General features: G+C 34.3%; 3 protein-coding genes across 6 annotated transcripts; 2 read left to right on the top strand and 1 right to left on the bottom strand.

Annotated features, from left to right (window-relative positions):
- The first annotated feature begins 61 nt into the window (after positions 1 to 61).
- On the top strand, positions 62 to 10,951 carry LOC129799415 (splicing factor 3B subunit 1). The gene is given in 15 exon segments (XM_055843255.1): positions 62 to 200; positions 399 to 673; positions 731 to 857; positions 1,219 to 1,298; positions 1,434 to 1,604; positions 6,270 to 6,368; positions 6,371 to 6,508; positions 6,510 to 6,887; positions 6,889 to 7,180; positions 7,183 to 8,081; positions 8,083 to 8,274; positions 8,276 to 9,095; positions 9,098 to 9,295; positions 9,298 to 9,398; positions 10,648 to 10,951. Coding segments are annotated over 15 exon segments (3,957 nt in total). The 5' UTR covers positions 62 to 172; the 3' UTR covers positions 10,807 to 10,951.
- LOC129799420 (bifunctional phosphoribosylaminoimidazole carboxylase/phosphoribosylaminoimidazole succinocarboxamide synthetase) lies at positions 10,944 to 13,203 on the bottom strand. 3 transcript variants are annotated; one of them, XM_055843261.1, is made up of 4 exons: positions 12,846 to 13,203; positions 12,481 to 12,764; positions 11,900 to 12,361; positions 10,944 to 11,822 (listed from the first exon to the last, which is right to left on the bottom strand). In XM_055843261.1, the coding sequence occupies exons 2-4, from the start codon at positions 12,494 to 12,496 to the stop codon at positions 11,020 to 11,022; spliced, it is 1,281 nt and encodes a 426-aa protein (XP_055699236.1). In that variant the 5' UTR covers positions 12,497 to 12,764; positions 12,846 to 13,203; the 3' UTR covers positions 10,944 to 11,019. The 3 variants fall into 3 exon arrangements, with proteins under 3 accessions (XP_055699236.1, XP_055699237.1, XP_055699238.1); XM_055843262.1 differs by having other exon boundaries at positions 13,058 to 13,186; XM_055843263.1 differs by having other exon boundaries at positions 12,995 to 13,170.
- Positions 13,204 to 13,216: 13 nt separating this feature from the next.
- On the top strand, positions 13,217 to 22,975 carry LOC129799414 (serine/threonine-protein kinase ATR-like). 2 transcript variants are annotated; one of them, XM_055843253.1, is made up of 6 exons: positions 13,217 to 13,547; positions 13,616 to 15,899; positions 16,079 to 16,171; positions 16,248 to 20,248; positions 21,784 to 22,582; positions 22,814 to 22,975. In XM_055843253.1, exons 1-6 carry the CDS (start codon positions 13,306 to 13,308, stop codon positions 22,940 to 22,942), a joined length of 7,548 nt encoding a protein of 2,515 aa, XP_055699228.1. In that variant the 5' UTR covers positions 13,217 to 13,305; the 3' UTR covers positions 22,943 to 22,975. The 2 variants fall into 2 exon arrangements, with proteins under 2 accessions (XP_055699228.1, XP_055699229.1); XM_055843254.1 differs by lacking the exon at positions 13,217 to 13,547 and having other exon boundaries at positions 13,853 to 13,908; positions 14,019 to 15,899.
- Positions 22,976 to 23,053: the final 78 nt, after the last annotated feature.

The raw sequence follows: 23,053 nt of genomic DNA, 5'->3' as shown, positions 1-23,053 counted from the left end.
AACACAATTTTTCGAACATTTCATGGCAACACTATATGTCATGATAGAGTGAGGCGGCACACGACGGGACGGTATAACGTAACGTAACACCACAAAAGTACGCAGTCAGTCAGAACAGAACAAAGGCTATATAGAAGCAAATAGGAAAGAAACAGTGTAAAGAAATTTTAAAATGGACAACATCGCTAGGACGCACGAAGGTAAAACAAATTAAATCTTACTATTTACTGTTTTCTTAAAAAAATAACACAATCTGCGAATCTGTATAGAATAGATGTTTAAACGTTTTAGAAAGTATTATGTATGGGGGACTTCATGATGAATTTCAACATGGACATTATTGATTTTGACGTTTTACTTAACACTCGCTTGAAAGCTTATTTTTGTATATTTTACAGCCATAGAGGCCCAGATCAAAGAAATTCAGACAAAGAAAAAGGAAGTTATCCAATCAAATGAGAAAGGAATTGGCTTATTAAAAAGCGGATCATATTATGATACAGAATTGTATGATGCTGATGGAGGAGACAGAAATAGCAAATTTGAAGGATATGTTACTTCCATTGCTCCTAATGATGATGCGGATGAAGAAGATGATATTGGACCACCGTTGACGTCGAATAATAAACGCACTATGTATTCGTCTACTCAAGCAATGAAAGAAATAATACAGGTATGTATTTTCACTGACATTTTGTCAGAAACATTTATTTATTTATTTATTTTTTAGAATGAAGGAGATTTTGATCCATTTTCGGAGCATAGAAGACAAACAATAGCCGAGAAGGAAGATGAATACAGACAAAAAAGACGGCGCTTGGTTATATCCCCTGAAAGAGTGGATCCTTTTGCTGATGGTAAAAAATCTTTGAATTGTTTTTAAATTAATTATGATTTTTGTTCTCTATGTTTTAGGAAATATTTTATATCAGTCGTTAGGAAATTATGACAAAATAAGAGATTTGGATCTTTTCCTACTTATTAAAAGCGTTTCTGAACACTTAATGAAGACTTGTATCTAGAATAGAGGATGCCAAATTTCTAATTAAAATTTCCTGATAGAAATATTTTTTAACAAGAAAAGAAGAAAAAATAGTTCTATTTATTATGCGTGAAAGTGTGAATGATTTTTTGCAGAAAGTATTAATGAGAATTTCACAAGAAAAAATCAAAAATGTATAATGCGTTCGTCTTAAATTTCAACTTTTATATTTTCAGGTGGAAAGACACCAGATGTGGGATCACGTACTTTCACCGAAATTATGCGGGAGCAAATGCTTAAAGGAGAAGAGTCAGAGGTAAAATAAATCATGTGATATTTAATGTTTTTCCTTGATATTTAATGATATTGAATATTTGATATTAAATACTTGATATATTTGATATTGAATACTTGATATTTAATGTTTTAATCTTTTTTTAATTTGTCATAGCTTCGTAAAAAGATTCTGGAAAAAGTAAAGGATGGTACACTAAAGGTCAGCAATGGTGAATCTCAGAAAGTTGAATCACGAAAGCGTGGACGCTGGGATCAAACAATTGAGAACTTTGTTCCAGCAAAAAAATCTCTTCCGGGAGCCGCTACACCTACATGGGGCGAAGATGTAAGAGTTATTACATTTTTATTGTTTTTTTTTAATAATTTTAAAAATAATACCTTCAAATCGCACTTAACGATATGGATCGAGAAAACTCGCAACTTTGTTTTCATAAAGATATTTATTCATTTTAGTTTTTTAACACTAAACTTACAGAGCCCGGTCAATTTAACCTTTAGAACATATTTCTAATATTTACATAAACTTAAACGTTCAAATGCCACTTTCAAATGCATAGGGGGAACTGGGGTAGTTGTAAACACTGATTTTTTTCATTAATTTTAAGACTGCAGAGGATAAAACCCATAAGCATTCATAGATACCATGGTGATGTATGTCCACAGATGAATTGGTCAATAAAATCCTAATACTTTAAAAATAAAAATCATTTTTCCCGAAAATGTTGATATTTCGATTATTTTGGTCATTTGGATTTCCACCTGGAAATTAAAAACTGTGTAAAATAATCGAAATGTAGCAATACCAATTCTTTCCTACATCTTTTACGATTATATTTATGCATTTACTAGAGAAATTGAGATTCACATTATTTCAAAAGAATTAATAATTGGTCAGAAAACAGCATTTGGGGTAGATGTAAACAGGCAATTTCAATTTCACAAAATGAATAGGTAAAAGAGCGGGAAATTGACCTTCATGCGAAATATCTATAATTCATAGATTACGAAAAAAATTGGTGGCACTGTGTTCAATAAAAAGTCACATGATGTCAAAATATGGGGAAACTCCACTGAAAAATGTCTTTGATATGCATGCTTTTACTTTTTTTGCTATTTTAATTATTCTTTGTAAAAGGTGTCGTGATTTTTTGAAAAATATGCAGTCTTTATATATCTCTTAAGTAATTAAAATAATCGAAAGTGGTACAAAGTTAATTTCAAGGGTGGAAAAAAGGGTGTTTACATCCTCCCCAGAAAGTGTTTACTTCTACCCCAGGTATTTTGTGAAAAGAGAAAAATGCACAGTGAAACAAATTTTATTTTTATGGAAAACTCAATTATTTTCCAGCATCCGCATTACCTTCTATGTATTGCCTATACCCAAGGGTAAAACATTAGCTAAGAAAGATTTTCCAAAAAATTACGGTGTCCTTGGAAAATCACCTCAAATTCGCATCTATCGAAAATGGTTACATGTGCCCCAGTCTCCCCTAATTTTTCTCAATATGTCCAACAAATTCATGTTAATGTTCAACATTTTTTTTTTTAATTTTTAATATATACATATATTAAATATTTGCAAAATGATTCAATTATTTTAGCCGTCACTGTATATATATATATATTTATAATATAATTTATTATGTATATATATATATATATATATATATATATATATATATATACAGGGGCGTAGGAACGAAATTTGCTCACGGGGGGGGGGGCAAAATTTTTTTTTTACTTTTCAAATTCTTGAAAATATACTCATTCATAATGGCCTCTACACACCAGATATATTTATGTCCATATTAAAGACTTTTTCCTACACAAGCGCAGGGAATTTGCTCCAATATGAACATAAATTTCTCTAGTGTGTAGAGGCCATAAGGTAAATTAGAAGATCAAAAGTGGTCTATATTTTTTTATTGTTTAAATCGATAGATAAACTATCTTAGAATATATCATAAATATTTTAGAAGCTTATTCGAAGTACTTTCGAAATAACAGAGCCGAAAGCAAATGAGCGCCGCGCCGATCAGAATAGCATGCACTCCAGGGCACATTCAAAAATTTGAGGCGTGTTTTCTCCACTTTTCATTTTTAAAATTTTGTCGAATTTGCGGGAAAGATAAAGAAAAACCTTATAGACCAAATGAAATGAATAAAAGCTTATTCTCTTCAGCATTGAATTCTCTTCTAGTTGAACTAAAGGAATTTATGGAAATTTATTTTTAATTTTTTTTTAGAGCATGTGAAAGTCAAAATTTTGTCCCAAAGATATATCTTTTTTTCAAAAACCTTGAAAAAAAGTTCCGATTTAACGATTTTCTTTAAGTTTTCTTATTTTAATTATGAAATAGACTAATGGAAATTGATTTTTTTCTCACTCGATAAAAATTACGAACTGCAGATCTTCCTGAAGTAACGGAGTAGTGCAACGAGGCACTGAAGAAAAATTCAAGAATCTTGACCATCTCGACCGTTTCCTTCTCCTCCAAAGAAAAAATCCGAAAAACAGCTAAGTTTTGACTTTCTAATTGCTGACACTCCCCACCTAACTGACAAGGCATTAGGGGGGAGTCTAAATTAGGAGACCAAAAATTAACTATTTTCGTTTTTGGTTTTACGCGATTTTTCACACGAGAAGGATCAAGTCTTTATTTTTCTCGAAAAAAATTACATAATAACTGTCTAAAGTATACTTCACTAGAGCGTTTTGTCGCAGCACTCCCTAATTAACGTTAAATGTGTATCTGTTCATCTGTTCTTATATGAAGAAAAATTGAAATAATTTTCGATTTTCATAAATTTGTTTCATATTTAAACCAAGAAAAACCAGAAAAAATCTTGAAATCACGTGCTTCAAAATTTTTATGTTTGCTCAAGTGCATGCAGATTTACTCGACAGTCGTTGGCTTTCGTCTCTATATTTTCGAAAATACAATAATTTTTATTAGACATAAGTTTTCAAAAATCGTTTTTAATAAAAAAAAAAACAACGAAACCAAGAGGCTTCGTAAATATTTAAAAGTTGATCCTGGTTTCAAATTACAAAAATGTGTTTTTCTTGATTTTTTATTGTACTACTCAAAGTTATAATCTATTGATGAATATTGTATAGGGTAAATTAAGCTAATTCAAAACATGCTCCAAATGGAAATTTTTCGCTACTCTAAATGGAAGCGTCATTTTTTCATGATAAATACAGTACTAAATTATTATATTTATATATTTTCTATAACACAGTTTTATTATTTAGTTAATTTTGCTCCAAATAAAGCGAAAATCCATTCATATTCACAAATTTTAATTTGTTAATTTCTCAGAAAAATTAAAAGTGTACTTTTTCACCATCGAATATTTCATCGATCGACCGGATCGACCATGTTTTCCAATGAAAAACACAATGAGGTGACTGTTTTTTATTCGTCTTGTTTAACATTTATGTAATACTTCAGGCTAATTTTAGTTAAATTAAGTGCTAATCTTTACTGTTAATGGTACGTGAAGTATTCCAAATGAAATAATTACCTATTTCGTGAACAAAAAAGGTTTTTCTGAAGTGTCTGCAAATGCTTCAATAGGAAACCCCGGAAATACGATTTCTTTGGAGAAATTTTCTTATTGTTTTAGATGGGAAAGGAGAAAAAGCCAATAATAAGAACAAATCCTGCACTCAAGAGCAACTCAACAAGGTTTTGGAGGCCTTTCGTCGCGGTTTAACTTACACTGTTTGTCTCCAATTAGAAACTTTCCCTTTGTCTCCATATGGATTAATTTGTTTCCAATAGAAGCATTTCACGCTCGTGTATTTTTCTTGTATTTAAGAAATTTTCAAATTATATCTAAAGAATTTTCACAGTAACATTCTAGAAGAGTCAAGGAGCAAATTTATGTAGTTCTCTTCGGAAAAAAATAAACTTAAAATGTTGAATCTTCTGTCAAAGTTAAAGCGTCTGGAAATGGTTTTGAATTAGGACATTTACCCTAGAGCTTTGATTTACATTTTAAAAATATATATAAAATTTTTTTAAGAGTAAATAGATGCGGAAATTATAATATTTGATTGTTGCTATGATGAAGAAAAATACTTGACAGATCGAGTTGCTCCGAAAATATTAAATATTATCAATTTTTTTATTAGATATGAACTAAAATATTAAATAAAAATTACCATTTTAATTGATTAAAAAAAATCAATTTTCATTCAAAAATTTTGTCGTGAAATAGTAAAACAATACGCTTTTTTACTTTATCATTTATTAAATATTTCTTTGAATGGTTTTGAAAGAAAATCGATCAGCCAAAAAACTGTTTCTTAAGGTATCTACACTGGCAGTAATTTTTGTCAAAAATTGTTTTAATTTAAAGAAATTGACGGTATTTCCTCCAGGAAGAAATGTACAAAAAATCTGTTAAGAGAACAACTTTCGACGAAAATTGCTCCTTATAAACTCTAAACATTTCTTGCCTTAAAAAAATGCGTTTTTGAAGGAAAGTGCCTGCAGTGCTGTAGATAGAAACGTAAAAATTCTGTCAAAAATGCGATTTTTGACGAAAATTGCTCCCAATAATGTGTAGAGGCCTTTACATTTAAAAGACGTCTTTAATCACAGAAGCAAATTTTAAAAGTTTTGTTTTGGATATATTTTACAAAGAAGCTCTCGAATTCATAAACTTATAATTTTTATTAATATATTGATTTGGAACTTGAAAAATAGTATATTTTTATAAATCAATACATGAATAACAAATAACTATAGTACGTTTTTCTAAAGTTTTGATTTTGCAGAAGAACAATGGACAATTTTAGCAAATTTTGAAACAAAGATTGGCCTTCTCAGGGGGGGGGGGGGGGCAGAGGAAGGTTAGGGGGGGGCAATGTACCCCTGCCCCTCCCCGTTGTTACGCCCCTATAATATATATATATATATATATATATATATATATATATATATATATATATATATATATATGTGCTCTCCTATAGAAAACTCCTGGTGATCATCGATGGGACGAAACTCCTGGTCACAAAGGTAGTGAGACACCTGGGGCCACTCCTGGTCAGAGTACTCGAATTTGGGATGCTACACACCGGCTCATGCGACACCAGGACGTACTGAAACTCCTGCTCATGAAAAATCTACTCGACGTAATCGTTGGGACGAGACGCCTAAAACAGAACGCGAAACACCCGGACACAACAGTGGATGGGCAGAAACACCACGAGGCCGATCGCACAGGTCAAGATTTAATTAATGAAACCGCGACACCAGGTACAGCCAGCAAAAGACGTTCCCGTTGGGATGAAACACCATCAAATGCTACACCATTGCTACAGTCAACTACAATGACACCAAGTATGACACCTAATATGACTCCCCATGCTACACCTGGTCATGCTACACCACTTCTAACACCTGGAGGTTCAACACCAGTAGGACATAAAGCTATGGCAATGGCTACTCCAACACCTGGACATTTGGCTGCAATGACTCCTGAGCAATTACAGGCTTATCGCTGGGAAAAAGAGATTGATGAAAGAAATCGTCCTATAACAGATGAAGAACTTGATGCAATGTTTCCACCGGGCTACAAGGTCCTACCACCCACCAGCTGGGTATATTCCATTGCGTACACCTGCTAGAAAGTTGAGTGCAACACCAACACCCATCACAGGGACTCCTCAAGGATTCTTTATTCAAGTTGAGGATAAGTCTGCTAAATTTATTGATAATCAACCAAAAGGAAACTTGCCTTTTATGAAGCCCGAAGATGCTCAATATTTTGATAAATTGCTTGTCGAGGTTGATGAAGAGTCCCTTAGTCCAGAGGAACAGAAGGAGCGAAAGATAATGAAGTTGTTGCTGAAAATAAAAAATGGAACTCCTCCAATGAGAAGGCTGCCTTAAGGCAAATTACAGACAAAGCAAGAGAATTTGGAGCTGGACCACTATTCAATCAGATTCTTCCACTTCTCATGAGTCCAACACTAGAAGATCAAGAGCGTCATTTGCTTGTTAAGGTTATTGATAGAATTCTCTACAAATTAGATGATTTGGTGCGTCCTTATGTACACAAAATTTTAGTTGTCATTGAACCACTTCTCATTGATGAAGATTACTATGCACGTGTTGAGGGAAGAGAAATTATCTCCAATTTAGCAAAAGCTGCCGGATTGGCTACAATGATTTCAACAATGAGACCAGACATTGATAATATAGATGAATATGTACGAAATACCACCGCTAGAGCTTTTGCTGTAGTTGCATCAGCACTCGGGATACCTTCACTTTTACCTTTTCTGAAAGCAGTTTGTAAAAGTAAAAAATCCTGGCAAGCGCGTCACACGGGAATTAAAATTGTCCAACAAATTGCAATTCTTATGGGTTGTGCCATTTTGCCACATCTCAAATCACTCGTAGAAATTATTGAGCATGGATTGGTGGATGAACAACAAAAAGTTCGAACAATCACTGCATTGGCAATTGCTGCTCTTGCTGAAGCTGCTACACCATATGGCATTGAATCTTTTGATTCTGTACTTAAACCCCTTTGGAAGGGTATACGAACTCATCGAGGAAAAGGTCTTGCGGCTTTTTTGAAAGCTATTGGATACCTAATTCCTTTGATGGACGCTGAATATGCAAATTACTACACACGAGAAGTGATGCTGATTCTCATTCGTGAGTTCCAATCTCCTGACGAAGAAATGAAGAAAATTGTTCTCAAGGTTGTAAAACAGTGCTGTGCGACTGATGGTGTGGAAGCACAGTACATAAAGGATGAGATATTACCGCACTTTTTTCAAGCACTTTTGGAATCATCGTATGGCTTTGGATCGTCGCAATTATCGTCAATTAGTTGACACAACTGTAGAAATAGCTAATAAAGTGGGTGCCTCTGAGATAATTAATAGGGTTGTAGATGATTTAAAGGACGAAAATGAACAATACCGCAAAATGGTTATGGAGACAATTGAAAAAATTATGGGAAAATCTCGGTGCAGCAGATATTGATTCACGCTTAGAGGAACAACTTATTGATGGTATACTCTATGCGTTCCAGGAACAAACAACTGAAGATGTTGTAATGCTCAATGGTTTTGGTACTATTGTCAATCAATTGGCCAAACGAGTAAAACCGTATCTGCCACAAATTTGTGGTACCATTCTGTGGCGTCTTAATAATAAATCTGCAAAAGTTCGTCAGCAGGCGGCTGATTTGATATCTCGCATTGCTGTAGTTATGAAGACGTGTCAGGAGGAAAAACTTATGGGGCACTTAGGTGTCGTTTTGTATGAATATTTGGGAGAAGAATATCCAGAAGTGCTGGGATCTATATTGGGCGCTCTTAAGGCAATCGTCAATGTTATTGGAATGACAAAAATGACACCTCCTATCAAAGATCTATTACCTAGATTGACGCCCATCCTCAAGAATCGACATGAGAAAGTACAAGAGAATTGTATAGATCTAGTGGGAAGGATTGCTGATCGTGGTCCTGAGTATGTCTCAGCACGTGAATGGATGAGAATATGTTTTGAACTTCTGGAATTGCTGAAGGCACACAAAAAAGCCATTAGAAGGGCAACAGTAAATACATTTGGATATATCGCCAAAGCCATAGGACCACATGATGTGCTAGCAACTCTTTTAAACAACTTAAAAGTCCAAGAACGCCAAAATCGTGTGTGCACAACTGTTGCTATAGCAATTGTTGCAGAAACTTGTCGTCCATTCACTGTTTTGCCAGCTCTTATGAATGAATATCGAGTGCCCGAATTAAATGTGCAAAATGGCGTTCTTAAATCCCTATCTTCTTATTTGAGTACATTGGTGAAATGGGAAAGGATTACATTTATGCTGTGTGTCCATTATTAGAAGACGCTCTCATGGATAGAGATCTCGTTCATCGCCAGACAGCTTGTGCTGCTATTAAGCATATGGCCCTTGGAGTTTACGGATTTGGGTGTGAAGATGCTCTTGTGCACTTACTCAATTATGTATGGCCAAATATTTTGAAACTTCACCACATCTTGTCCAGGCTTTCATGGATGCTGTTGAAGGACTGCGCGTTGCTCTTGGACCAATAAAAATTCTGCAATACACACTTCAGGTAAACAAAAAATTTATTAAATTATACTTAGCTATATAGCGTTTATCGACTGCTCCATTCTATACTATTCTAAGTTGACTTAGAATTATATTACTCCGAGATATATATTGTTTTTGACCCTTGCGATTGAGGAAATGCAATGTTAGTATGTCTATTTAGTAAGTTAAAAATTCAAATAAAAAAGTCGATAATAAAAATTATTAGTCTTGCGTAATATATCAATGTTGAGCATTTGAAGAAATAATATTCTGGTGTTACATAACTAAACTGAGTTGTTTTGCAGAATAAACAGACCCATCTAATCAGTTTTATTATGTCTTCGCTTGATCCGAAAGACAACAGGTCAAAGAATATATTTTTAACTTTAAATGGGGTAAAATATGTGTCGCTAAGGTTTTTTTTTTGATAAAAAATTTATTTGTATGTGAATTTAGAATGTTTATACAGTAGAGTCTCGCTATAGGCCATCGCTCTATAGTCCACAATTTATTAATGCCAAGCGCACAATAATTTTTGTTTGTAAACATGTTTTCAAAATTTCCCATGAGAATGAGCGAGATGACTAGATCTAGATCTCACTCATTCTCATTGAAATGTCAAAAACATGTTTACTAAACAAAAGTTATTGTGCGTTGGGATTTCAAAACACTGATTTTATGTTAGGTTATGTTTTTTTAGTATGCGACATGCATAGGGGAAAGTTGTTCATTTCGAATAAAATTTTCATTTTCCTAAGAGACTTATACATATTAAAATATTAGTTAGGATAATTATGTGATAATTGTTATAAGTAAAAGAAAATTGCATTATTCGAAGGCATGTTCGAAGGGAGGAGTATAATTATTTTAATATTTTTGGCAAACTTTATTAAGTAGTTGTGATAATTGTGATCCACAATGAAGAGAGCAAGGACAAGTACCACAATCGCAAAGAAAGTGGAAGCCGTCGAGCAATTTCAATACTAAAAATCGTTGATAATTTTAAAAAAATTACATGGACTATATAGTGCGACCCAAGTGTCAAATTTGAAACCAAATATGGACTATAGCGAACTACTATATATATATATATGTATGTATATATACATATAATATATATATATATATATATATATATATATATATGTATATATACATATGTATATATATATATGTATATACATATATATATATACATATATATATATATATATATATATATATATATATATATAACTTTTTAATTAATAATTATATTACTTTTTTTTTAGGGCCTCTTTCATCCAGCTAGAAAAGTACGCGAGGTTTACTGGAAAATTTATAATTCCCTATATATTGGTGGACAAGATGCTCTAGTTGCTGGCTATCCCAGAATATCTAATGATCCAAAAAATCAATTCGCCCGGTATGATTTGGATTATTGTCTATAATTCATACATTACAACAGTGCAGTTAAATGGAGATCTCCGCTAATATGTGAAAAAATTTTAAATATTTTATCACTTTAAATAATAATATATACTGAGAATTATTATCTTTCTAAAACAATAAAATGAAAGAATGTGGATGTGTGTATGTATATTCTTTTTTATTAAAGTTTAGTTCACATGCAGATTGGTATTACCCATAAAAATTACAAAGTTTCAAGCTGTTCTTACACCCTTTACGTTAGCATCACCTTTTTGCAAAGCTGATAGAAGTTTTAACTGCTTTACTCGCAATTTACTCCATATGAAATAGTTGTTTATTCCCAAAATTTGAGCAGCGTGAAGAGCAGCTGCTTCTGGGTAAATTACAGTTGAACATCCAAGACCTGAAGGTACATTTAGACTAGACCAAATGTCCAGATTTACATTAGCATAATCAACAGGCGGACAATTAATAACAGGGTAAGTTGTATTTCCAGATAAAACGGGTCCTAACCCATTTGAACGTCCAGCCACGGTAATGAAAACAAGCTTTCCAAGACTTCCTTCATACTCTGCCACAATATCAAGTGTTGTGCGAGTTCCCTTGTGAGCTGATGAAACACGAAGTTCCACATTTAAGCCATATTCCTGACAGTACTTGCCTATCTTTTCGCAATGTACCAGATCAGAGGCACTTCCCATGAGAATCACAACAAGACTATCATTTTTAGGAATAATATTATCAAGTTGTTTAGACACCCATTCAAAATTGCGCTTAACTGTGTCTAAGTCTGATTGACTGACTTTTGTAAGATTCCTGTAAACTTGCTTGTCCACCATGAGACGTTTATCACCGTCTGGCCACAGACGCCAAGAGTCTGAGTCAATAACATCCGCTAAGATAATATTACCATCATCGTTGACGCCGAATTCAATTTTCATGTCGATAAGGGCACATTGTCGGGTGGCCCATGCTTTCTCGAGAATTTCGAAAACAACGATTGTATATTGACGCATGAAATCTATCTCATTTTGGCCTGTAAATATATGGAGAAGGCTGTGATTTACGAACGACAGTACTACTCGTATGGCACAATATTCAAAAATGTCTCACCTATCTTTCGCCCATTAAATTCAAAACCAGCGGCTAAAATTTGCTCTTCGCACCATTGAGGATCATGATTTGCATCATCCTTGAAGAATATCTCCTGCTTTGGTGGACAAAAACGAAAACCTTCTGGAACGCCTGGATTGCGTCTTAGAAATGAACCTGTTGCTAAACGACGACAAACCCATTCAATTGGTATCATAAAACATTTTTTGGCAATAAAGGCAGTTTCGGTAACTGTCTCCACAAAAGCCGTATTGAGTCCAGCTGCATTTAATAGCTCAAAAACTTTTCCATTAGTTTGTGTGGAGATTGCTGCTTTTCCAGCTAAATCATGTGCTTTAACCCCATCACCCGCCGTAATGCGATCTTTGCTTAATATTAAACAGTGCCCTTTCTTATTGGGCAAATCGTACACTTGCTTCGTTTTGCCTTCTATAATCAATTTTCCCAATTTGTGACCTCCAACTTGGTGTTGTATTAAATTGGATGAAATGACAAAAGGAGAAGCACGAAACCGTCATAAAAAAAATTTAGAATGTTAAAATGTCAATAAATATAAAAAAAATATAATTAAGTCAACTTACTTTCGGTGAAAGACATTTTAAATTGCTTTGAGACAGCTTGGAAAATTGCAAAATATCACTGAATTTAATCGTGTATGTAATGATATTTTATTACGAAGAGCGTAAAACGTGGTCGTTCTACGAGAGTTATACTGAAAATGTGAGAAGTGTGCTGATGGTGTGAATGAAAATGCTGCAAAACAGTTTTTTAGATGACGCGACAAGTATGGGCGGACTAAACACAGGCGGACACGGTGTCCGGGTCATCTCCACCATAATGCAGTTACCGCCTTCTGTTGTAAAATCTGCAAATTAAAAATAGATCGAAATATAAAAATAACAAAAGGATGCGGAAAATCATATTGAAAAAGAAAATGAAAAAGCACATCTGAAAAATCTTTCGTGATTTTGTGATTGAGCCTAATCACAAGTAGATTTTGATTCTCCGTCTTGGATGAAAAGGTAAATGGAACTCTATTTGCACAAAAAGTCGTTGATGTTCGAAGAATTCAAACTCAATTACGAATTTTCATACTAAATTTTCGAACATTGGAAAAATTTATCAAATATCGCACTAAAAAGCTGACAAAAAGGTTACTCGGTGATTATGGAGTGATTAAATAATGGGACAAGAACAGCAAGCGTCGTTGTTTTGCTTTTTTCCTCACAACAATGTGAAGACCGTCACATTTTGACACTTGAGCACTTCGAAATTCGAACAGGATGTACCTCATCCACCTTGCGGAATTATCAAGAAGTAAGAAAGTCTTTTTGGATCTGCAAACAGATTTTCGAAATTTTCAAGATCTACGTCTGTACGGAAAGAATAAATTTTTATTAAAATCTATGGATACTTTTACCGAGATGTGGCAAACTCTATTTGAAGCTCTCAACAAGACCTTCGTAGGACAACAAGAACGAGAATTAGAGGTGATTATGAAAATGATCAGAACTAGTTTGGTTTATGAGTCTCCGGGACTTTTTCCGGCCATAATGCTAAGCGCCGAAGACCGGGAACGTCTAGAAGCATGTAACTTCTGGTTGATACATAAGCTGTTTCACCTTCTTACAGAGGAAAGATTAATCAGGTACTTATGTACAACAATATTTTTACCTTTTTTCTATTCTAACCTCAAATTTCTTATTCATCCGGAAGATTTCGTGGAGGAATTTTTGATTTGCTCAAAGACTTTCTATCTGGATGCATTGTCAAGCAAAGATGGTTATTCAACAAATGTATCAGGATATATATTACACTTGTCAAAGAACTCATTGAGCAAAATGACGAGAAAGAATTCGTGATAAATCATTTTGAAACCACACAATTCAATTTGAGGAATATTAACTCCAATATGGCTTTTAATCCAATTAAGATTAGTAGTAAAGCCTCTACTAACAGCATTGTGGGAATTCTATTGCAAATTCTATCCAGCATTCATGACAAAATTGGTAAGAACAATCCCAAACTCGACCTCTTTAAAGACTGTAATGTTTATGTGATAAAAATCCTAAATGAGGGAGATTTGTTCACAAAGTTTTATGCATTGGAATATTTCAAGGAGGCTTTCAAATATCAAATTTCTTCTCTTGATGGTAATTTAAAAACCCAGCAATTGGCTGTGCTTATTGCTATTCAACAAATCGTCAAAAATATATCTTACTGGTGGAAAATAGAGAAGCCATCAAACTCTCATCTCTTAAATGTCGCTCAAACTCTTAAGGATTTGTGTGAAGCATATAGAGATTTAATTGAATATTACACGATGCAGGATTGTGGTGTAATCTTAAAGATTGTATTAAATATTATTAAGACTTTCCATATGCTAGATGAAACGATTTTTGAGAGATTGAAGGAATGTCGTCGTTTGTTCATTGACTACGCTAAGCAATTGAGTTCCCGGAATTCTCTTGAGTTAAACGACGAGACTGTTCAGGAGATTATCCAAATTATAAATTGGAATTACGAAGTTATTGAACTCCTGGAAAATTCAGTGATCAGTGAAGTACAGAAAACTTTTGCCGGAAACAGTATGTTAGACAAAAGCAAGATATGGAATCAGCTCATCACGATTTTGAAAACTCGGTCTCCTGATCTGCATAAGTTTCAAGAATATCTTTTACTTTTCAGCGAGATAATACGGATAGGAGTGAAGATTTCACAAAAAACATCCACTAAATGTCTTGGACAGGATATCAATGATATTGTCGATCTGTTCACAAAAACGACTGAATTGTGCGCTATATTCACCACTGAAGATATTCGTATACTTATTTATATTGCTCAAGACATAATGTCTCTTCCTGATTTCAAGGACTCTTCTGGAGATAAACAGAGTTTTATATTTGAGGTCGTCATTTGTCCACTAAATAAGATTCTTAAACGACCTTGGAAGTGTCTCCCGGCAAATTTTGTTGAAATATTACTTAAACAAAAAGCTGTGTCAAATAATCAACTCATGCTGGAATTTGTGAGCCTGAGGACCATTTTTTCCATCAGAGAAGATTTAGTCCAAGAATGGCTTCTGTTGGAAGCTCGGCAAATAGTACGAGATATTTTGGGTCAGTATCAAAGTTTACATTTGGAATCACAACAGTGCCTTTGTCCCCTCATCAACAGTGTCATAGTTCACAAATTGTTGGATATTCGGGAAGTCCAAAGCTTCATGGAAAAACTTCTTTTGGATGAAAAATTCCATATAGGCATTTCCAAAAGCCTCAAGCAATTGATCTGTATCTTGTCAGGAGAAATTTCTTCAGATATGTGTGAGAAAGGCAATTCCAAATTCACGTGTATTCTTTGCAAAGAAGAATGCGAAAGGGATTCTCTGACAACAGATGGTGACTTCCTGGATCCATTTTTTAAACTATTTTCTTCGCAAAATGAAGAAGTCCTCTTCAACATGACTGAGTGTATTAAGCCGCTCGTAGTACATTTTCCAAGAAAAATGCTTGACATCTCAACGTGGAAACCACTGATAGAGCAAAGTTTTCAGAATGTCCGGGAAAAATTTGCATACATTTTTCCTTTGCTTATGAATAACATCTATAAATACATTACTGATGTACAGCTGAGGGAGAAACTTACTCAAGAGTGTCAAACAAGCATTCTTAATGTAATACTCAAAACTGTGCGAAACATGTATAGTTACAAGAAGCAATATTCAGTTCTAATTTTGCTGGATAAATACTCAGAGTGCAAGAACTTCTCTGAAGAAACTTTTATGCAGGCCTTCAAGATGATGTTCCTGTTTATTATCAACATGGAATCAAAGCTTGTAAATGAGGCGATTCTATTAGGTAATGATATGTGTTTGAGAAGAGGGATTACTACGAGAGATATGCTCAACTGGTATGGACAGGATATATTTCGAACAATAGTATCACTGTGCGTCGGACTTTTCCTCAAACATGAGATTGGACTGTATCAATCTTTGACTCAGGTGAGTAATACCGAAAATAAATTTTCAGAATAATCTACTCAGCGCTCTATATAAGTTCTTTATGGAAAAAATATATATATCAAATTGGAAGTAATGTAGATGTAGACGATGTAGATGAAACTAACGATAGATATTATATTATATAGTCACTAAAAACATTAAATAATTTAACTTTGCAGGCTACAAAAATGTTGGGATTCATTTCAGTAAATGAATTCATATCTCAGCACTACAAGTTGATCATCGCAATGATTTTGCCTTGGTGTCTAAAGGTAAGGCATTTTCATTTCAAAGTCGTTTTTTTCTGGTTAAAAAAATATTAATCTAATAAATATTATTTCTCTTTAGGATTTAAGGTGCAAGAAACTCCTGCTTGATGTGTGTCATTACGTCCGTCATGAATTGAATGAGGTCCTTAGTATGGCATTCCTGCACATCTACACTTACCTCTTTCTTCACCAGTCTCCAGAAGTCAACAACAAATGTATCGATTATGTTATGCAAAACACCAGTCAGACTCTTTTCTGTCTTCTCCATGCTGATATAAAACGAACTATTGCAGGAGTGCTGGCATATTATCACAGGAATCCGGAATTTGTCATGCATGCCTTTCAAAATTTGCTATCGAAGGACGATGTTACTCTCAAAGAAATGGCTGATTACATTTCTACAAGATTTCTTGGTGTACTCACGACATTTGAGAGTCTTATTGTGTGCCATGAAACTGAAAAGGCCCTTAAGAAAGAGACATTGCTAAGTCTTGGAGACATTATGAGGTTTATGGGACCAGAACATGTAACGCCATGTCGTTTTAAAATACTTACTCTACTGAAGACCGCCCTCACTAATGACGATTTGAAAAATATCACAGGAAGTGTTTGGACAATATTTTTGAGGACAGTGGATGTTCAATGTTTGGGACCTCTTTTGAGCACCATTGTTGTTTCATTGGAACCATTATTGCCTTATCAACCCGAGCAAGTGAATGACATATTGCATTACTTGATTGTGGAAAATAGGACTCTTCTCAGCTCCTGTTTTGGAGATTTGTTTTTCATAGAGGAAATAAATGTTAAAAATTCAATTAAAGCTATTGTGAATTCTCAAAAGACAAATGTTCCTAAGAGCTTCGAGGAGAATTTTGACACTTTCAGAAAGCACATCAATCATGAGAATTTGGATGTAAGAACCTATGGGTTTAAGTATTTGTCGCAGCTATTCGCAGGAAGTCAAACAGCTCTCAACAAGATGGTTTTTGAGCAGACAGGCATTGATGGCACCTTGTTAGAGTGCCTAGAGTCAATTATGCACGGATGTCGACACACAGATGAGAATCTCCAACTAGAGTCTGGGATTTGTCTGGGAGAGCTGGGTGCAGTAGAACCGAGTCATTTGCCACCAAATTATGCTCCTCAAAAATCATTCGCTTTAACTATTCATTCCGATGAATTTGCCATAATGGCATTAGCAGAGCTGTGCAAAGCCTATCAGTCTCAAAAAGATTCCCATTGTGTAGATAGTTTCTCACTAGCCATCCAAGAGATTCTACAGGCTCGTGGAGTGAATCCAAAGAAAGGCAAAAAATTGGCAGTTTGGCAAGCGATACCTGAGAGGATGAGGCAATTGATGGAGCCTCTCCTTACATCATGCTATACAGGGGTATTGACTAATGTCCAAGCAAGTATTCATCCTGTTTTTGGTAGTTTAAAGTGCTCTACTATGAGAGAGTGGACATTTATTTGGGCATCAAATATGATTTACAACATTCAAAATGATTCCATCAGACATGTGCTGAATTCCCTGAGGCCAAGTCTGAAGTATGATATGCAAACATTAGCAATGTTTCTACCTTATGTTATCCTCCATGCTTTGCAGTTTTCAAATGATGAAAGCGTTGTGAGAATAACTGAAGAATTTCAGCACGTTTTCGATACTGCTGCAAAATTTTGCGAAAAGAAGAAAATCCCACATTTTGGGACTTACTCTCTGGGCGTAAGCTGTGTGTCATTCATGTCGCTAGAGGTGTTTGTTGAAAGAGAAACTAGGGAAGAAATGCAGATAAAATGCGCCAAAATGGCATTCAATCAATTGGATTTCTTGGAGATATGGCTTCAACACTTCCAGGCTGTCTATGACAAATCGACTAAAAACCCCGAGTACATGATTATTAAGAAATTTGTTGAGCAGTTCGATAAAAAAATTTTGGCCAAAGGAAACTTCAATTGTGGAGAATACGCCAGATCTTTACAATGTCTTGAGGAACACATTGCTAAAAACCCAGAAAAATTACAAGACGAATTAGCATTTCTAGCTGAAATTCACGCAGAATTGATGGATCAGGACAGTGTTGAGGGAGCTATTGGCCTGATGAATAAAAAACTTGAACTCCCAGAGCAGATAACTATTAACGCTGTCACAGGAAGAGTAGCTGATTCGGCTGTTTGCTTTGAAAAATTGATGCAAAATGGAAATACTAATCCAGGTCTTATGAACAGTCTAGTGCAGTACTATTTGACTTTGGATCAACCAGAAACGGCGCTTCTGGTATCCGAAGGATTCCTTCACCGTTTTCAGGACTTTGATGTAGACAAGTTTGCCTTGGAGTTGAGAGCTGAACCTCTTTGGCAAATGGGACGCTTTGAAGATCTCGAGAATATGATTAAGAGTTCGGAACTTGAGGAAAATAATAGTTGGGGAATACGGTGTGGATCATTATTGATCTCATATTATCGTGGAGGTGAAGATATTTTTGCCAATGAAATGAAAAAAACTCGATTGAGTATCATGAAGTCTTTAAGAAGTGCAGAAATCGAACAAAATACTTATCAGAAGGCGTATTCGGGCATTCAAAAACTCCACATGGTTACGGAGGTTGAAGGAGCATTTAAAATGATAAGGAAGATTTGTGAAGATTCATCTGAGAAAAATACTAAAGCTACATTGGATGCATTTTTTAGAGATTGGCATTTAAGAATTCGACTTTTGCAGCCATCAGTAAGAGTTTTGGAGCCTGTTCTAAGATTAAGAAGGGTTCTATTAACGCAAGGCAAAAAAATCATTATGAAAAACTGCAGGAGAAATCCGTTAGTCAAAATGGTCGTTGATAAGACAATTACAGGGGAAATTGGAAAACTATGGATGAAAAGTGCAGAATTAGCTAGAAGTGAAAGACTTTATCAGCAAGCTCAGCTTTATTTGCTAAACCTAGAAGAATTTCAAGTGAAAAACACTTTCTTGGAACAGGCAAAACTCCTTTGGTCTTGTGGCGACCAAGCCAATACATTTCAGGCCTTGGAAAAAGGTTTAAGAAAGCTACTAGAGAGTAGGAAAGTTACTACCTATGTTGATCTTCCTAAGTCCGAAAAATTGTTCTATGCTGAAGGGAAGTTTTTAATAGCAAACTACAGTGCTGAAGCCATGAATATTGAAACAGATCTTAATATAAATTACTTTAGAGATGCCATTGAGGTATTTCCGGGGTGTGAAAAAACTCTCGTGCACTATGCTCAGTTCCTGGATAAGATCTTCCACTCGCTGCCACAAGAGCAACAAGTGGGATCACGAGGAACGGATTTACTGAAAGAGATTATGTTGTACTATGGAAAATCGTTACAGTACGGCTGTAATTATCTGTTTCAATCCATGCCACGAATGTTGAGTATATGGCTAGATTACACAGCAGTGCCAGGATGTGATAAACGTGCATTGAAGGAAATGACTGATTTTGCACTGGTATTTTCAAACAATTTGCCGTCTTACATGTTTTTTACGGCTTTTTCCCAACTGGTTAGCCGAATTTGCCACCCAGCAACGGAAGTTTATCAGGTTCTGCGCACTATTCTTATTAAACTCATCTTGGATTATCCACAGCAGTCTTTATGGATGATCTTGAGCGTTCTCAAGTCGTCATATGCCAGTCGAAGTAAAAGATGCATAGAAGTGATAAATGATCAGAGGCTAAGAGATCCGATAACTTGTCGTCTTATAAGTGACTTTAATCGCCTGGCTGAGAAGTTGATAGAACTCACAAATAAGTACATTCCTGCTCATGTTAAAGATCCTACGGTGTCAAGTCTCGTGCCTCAGTTGCCACTTTTATTTAAAGATTCCAATTTTTCGAAAATTGTAATCCCTGCTCAGAAGTTTATGCAGCCAGAACTACCAAATTCCAGTGAAGCACACACTGCCACAATTACTCACAATGCTTTTCCCAGGAAAATGTTTTACATTCACAGCATAAAGAACAACATTGTAATTCTAAAGTCACTACAGAGACCCAGAAAAGTTGTACTTCTTGGAGACGATGGCTTGGAATATACTGTACTGATGAAACCGAAAGATGATCTTAGGTGAGATATTAATTTTCGCTTTGTTAAATGATCTTAGATTTATTTGATGGTAATCTTATGATTGAAAGTATCATTAAATTAATAAATCATTTTCGATCTAACTAAAATGCAGTAAATCGTAGTCACGATCAAAATGAGAGTCGCGAGAATTACTACCTACAATTTTATAAAACAACTAACTTTAAATAAATTATTCATAAAATAAATCCCAATTTTTTCTAAATATGGCCATATATATATATATATATATATATATATATATATATATATATATATAGTACTGGTTCAATACTGATTTTTTCTATCTATAATTAGTTTTTTTTTTCTAAGAATTCACACCGGATTATATATACTGCCGGCCGGGAACGTAAAATAGCCACATATATATTCGTGATCAGGAAGTGGCGAAACACATTTTGGCCAAGTTTGAGGTCGATCGGACGACATGAAATTTTGTTAGGATTATAGTAGGTGAGATTGTTAAGAATCTCACCTAATATACCCCTATTTTTTTTTTCGCCCAAAAAAAATTCCTGACCAGAGACACATGGCGTCAAAGATGGCGTCTCGCGCTTCATTCGTCAATTGAGATTTTTGGCAAATATTTCAAAATGCTCTATCTCGCGAACGGGTTGAGATTTCTTCTTACTCTTTTTTTTTATTTGAAAGATAATTTTATACTCTTTAAAACGATATACTAGTTTTCGTATTATCTGCTCAAGTTTTTTTGTAACCGTCTTTTAAATTTTTTTGAAAAAATTTAAAAATTAATTTTTCTCAAAAACCCCATTCTCAAAAATTTTCATTTTTTTACTGTTGATCAGTAACATTGAGTACTACATTCCCTGAAAAGGCGAGCTTCCACTTTTGCGCTTATTTTTTTTTTTAAATATTCAAATTTTAACAACATTTTCAAAAAAGGAAAAATACCAGTTAAACTCAAAATTTTGAGTTCAATTTTTCAGGGAATACAGTTACTCCCCAATACTTATAAACAGTTAAAAAATCAAAAATTTTCGATCTCCCGTTTTTGAAAATAATTTTTTTTTGATTTTCAAATAAAAATGCCTTTTATTGACAAAAATAAAGCTTTAAATCATATTTAATAAATGTACTAATTATGTTTTTTTCTTTAAGTTTCTCAAAAAAGATTTTTTTGAAAATTTTTGGATTTTTTTTGAAAAATTAAAAATAAAATTTTTTAATTCTAGGTTAAAAAATTCAACATTTTAGCACGTGTGTTAAATGTATCTTAAAGTTGTAAATTTGTCAATTTGTAAATTTTGAAATATTTGCCAAAAATCTCAATTGACGAATGAAGCGCGAGACGCCATCTTTGACGCCATGTGTCTCCGGCCAGGAATTTTTTTTGGGCGAAAAAAAAATAGGGGTATATTATTTTATCGTGTACTTTAACATATGTAAAATTCGAAAACATCTAAGACCACGAAAGGTACCCCTATGGTTGTCTTGAGATGGATTGGCCCATATATATATATATATATATATATTTCCAAATTATTGTTTTATTTCAGGAAAGACTTTCGTCTGATGGAATTTAATGCTGTAGTTAAACAATACTTACGACAAGATCCCGAAACACGTCAGCGGCGATTGCAAATCAGAACATACTCTGTCCTTCCGCTGAATGAAGAGTGTGGCATAATTGAATGGGTGTCTAATCTTACAACGTTACGGAGTATTCTGTTAACCCTCTATCGTCGTCGAGGAATTTTCACGGACATGAATGATATTAAGAAAATCGAAATGGCCCGAGAAAAGGAAAGCAAATCTGTAAAAAGAGAAATATTTGAAAATATTCTTTGCAAGAGGCATCCACCTATTTTGGGAGAATGGTTCAAGACAACTTTCACCACTCCGTTTAACTGGTATCAAGCTCGCAGCTCATACATCCGTACTACAGCTGTAATGTCTATTGTCGGATATATTTTGGGTCTGGGAGATCGCCATGGCGAAAATATTCTTTTTGATAATACCAATGGTGACAGTGTTCACGTAGACTTCAACTGTTTGTTCAACAAGGGAGAGTCTCTACAGGTTCCAGAAGTTGTGCCATTTAGACTGACACATAATATGGTTCACGCAATGGGCCCCCTGGGTGTTGAGGGACTCTACAGGAAATGTTGTGAAGTGACTTTACGCGTATTGCAATCACAGATGTCAACATTAATGTCTGTATTAAGGCCCTTTGTTTATGATCCCCTAGTTTCGTGGACCAAAAAAGATAAAGATAGAGCAGACGGAAAAATTGAACGCACAGATCCTCAGGCTTTAACCAATCTCAATCAAATCGAAGAAAGGCTTAAAGGATATGTGAGTATTTATTATTTACATGAAAACATATAAGTAGAAAATAAAAACTATCAAAATTGTTTAACTAACATTTGAAATTAAAACAAAATTAATTCTACAGTTCAATTGCATGGTAATAGGCCTAGCCATTATCCAAAATATGCGTTTTATTTTGTAACGAATTATAGGGAAAGAAATTATTAGGATTTTCAATTTTTATTGCACCTGTACCTCATAGCGTCCTTTTTTCAGGTGAAAATAAATGGAAAACGTGCCAAAATGCCGCTGTCAACCGAAGGTCAAGTAAACTTTGTCATCCAAGAAGCCACAGATATCAACAATCTCTCTGTAATGTACATAGGATGGGGAGCTTACATGTAAATTCAAAAATTAAAAAACGGCTAATATTCCAAATAGAGATTTTGTTTTTATTTTTAACTTTCTTCTCGACAACTACAAATCATGTTATCTTTGATTTCACTCATTTTCACT

Source organism: Phlebotomus papatasi, chromosome 1 (assembly GCF_024763615.1).
Source record: "Phlebotomus papatasi isolate M1 chromosome 1, Ppap_2.1, whole genome shotgun sequence".
NCBI lineage: Eukaryota > Metazoa > Arthropoda > Insecta > Diptera > Psychodidae > Phlebotomus > Phlebotomus papatasi.
Note: the sequence above shows the minus strand (reverse complement) of the source record. Positions and strands in the feature narration are given on the sequence as shown.

Bases quoted from the DNA above. Each gene is read 5' to 3' on its own strand.
- LOC129799414 (XM_055843253.1), top strand. From the start codon at position 13,306: ATGGATACTTTTACCGAGATGTGGCAAACTCTATTTGAAGCTCTCAAC. The intron at 13,548-13,615 runs GTACTTATGTAC...TTCATCCGGAAG, and splicing joins ACAGAGGAAAGATTAATCAG to ATTTCGTGGAGGAATTTTTG. The intron at 22,583-22,813 runs GTGAGTATTTAT...TCCTTTTTTCAG, and splicing joins AAGAAAGGCTTAAAGGATAT to GTGAAAATAAATGGAAAACG.
- LOC129799420 (XM_055843261.1), bottom strand. The intron at 11,823-11,899 runs GTGAGACATTTT...ATATATTTACAG, and splicing joins ATTTAATGGGCGAAAGATAG to GCCAAAATGAGATAGATTTC.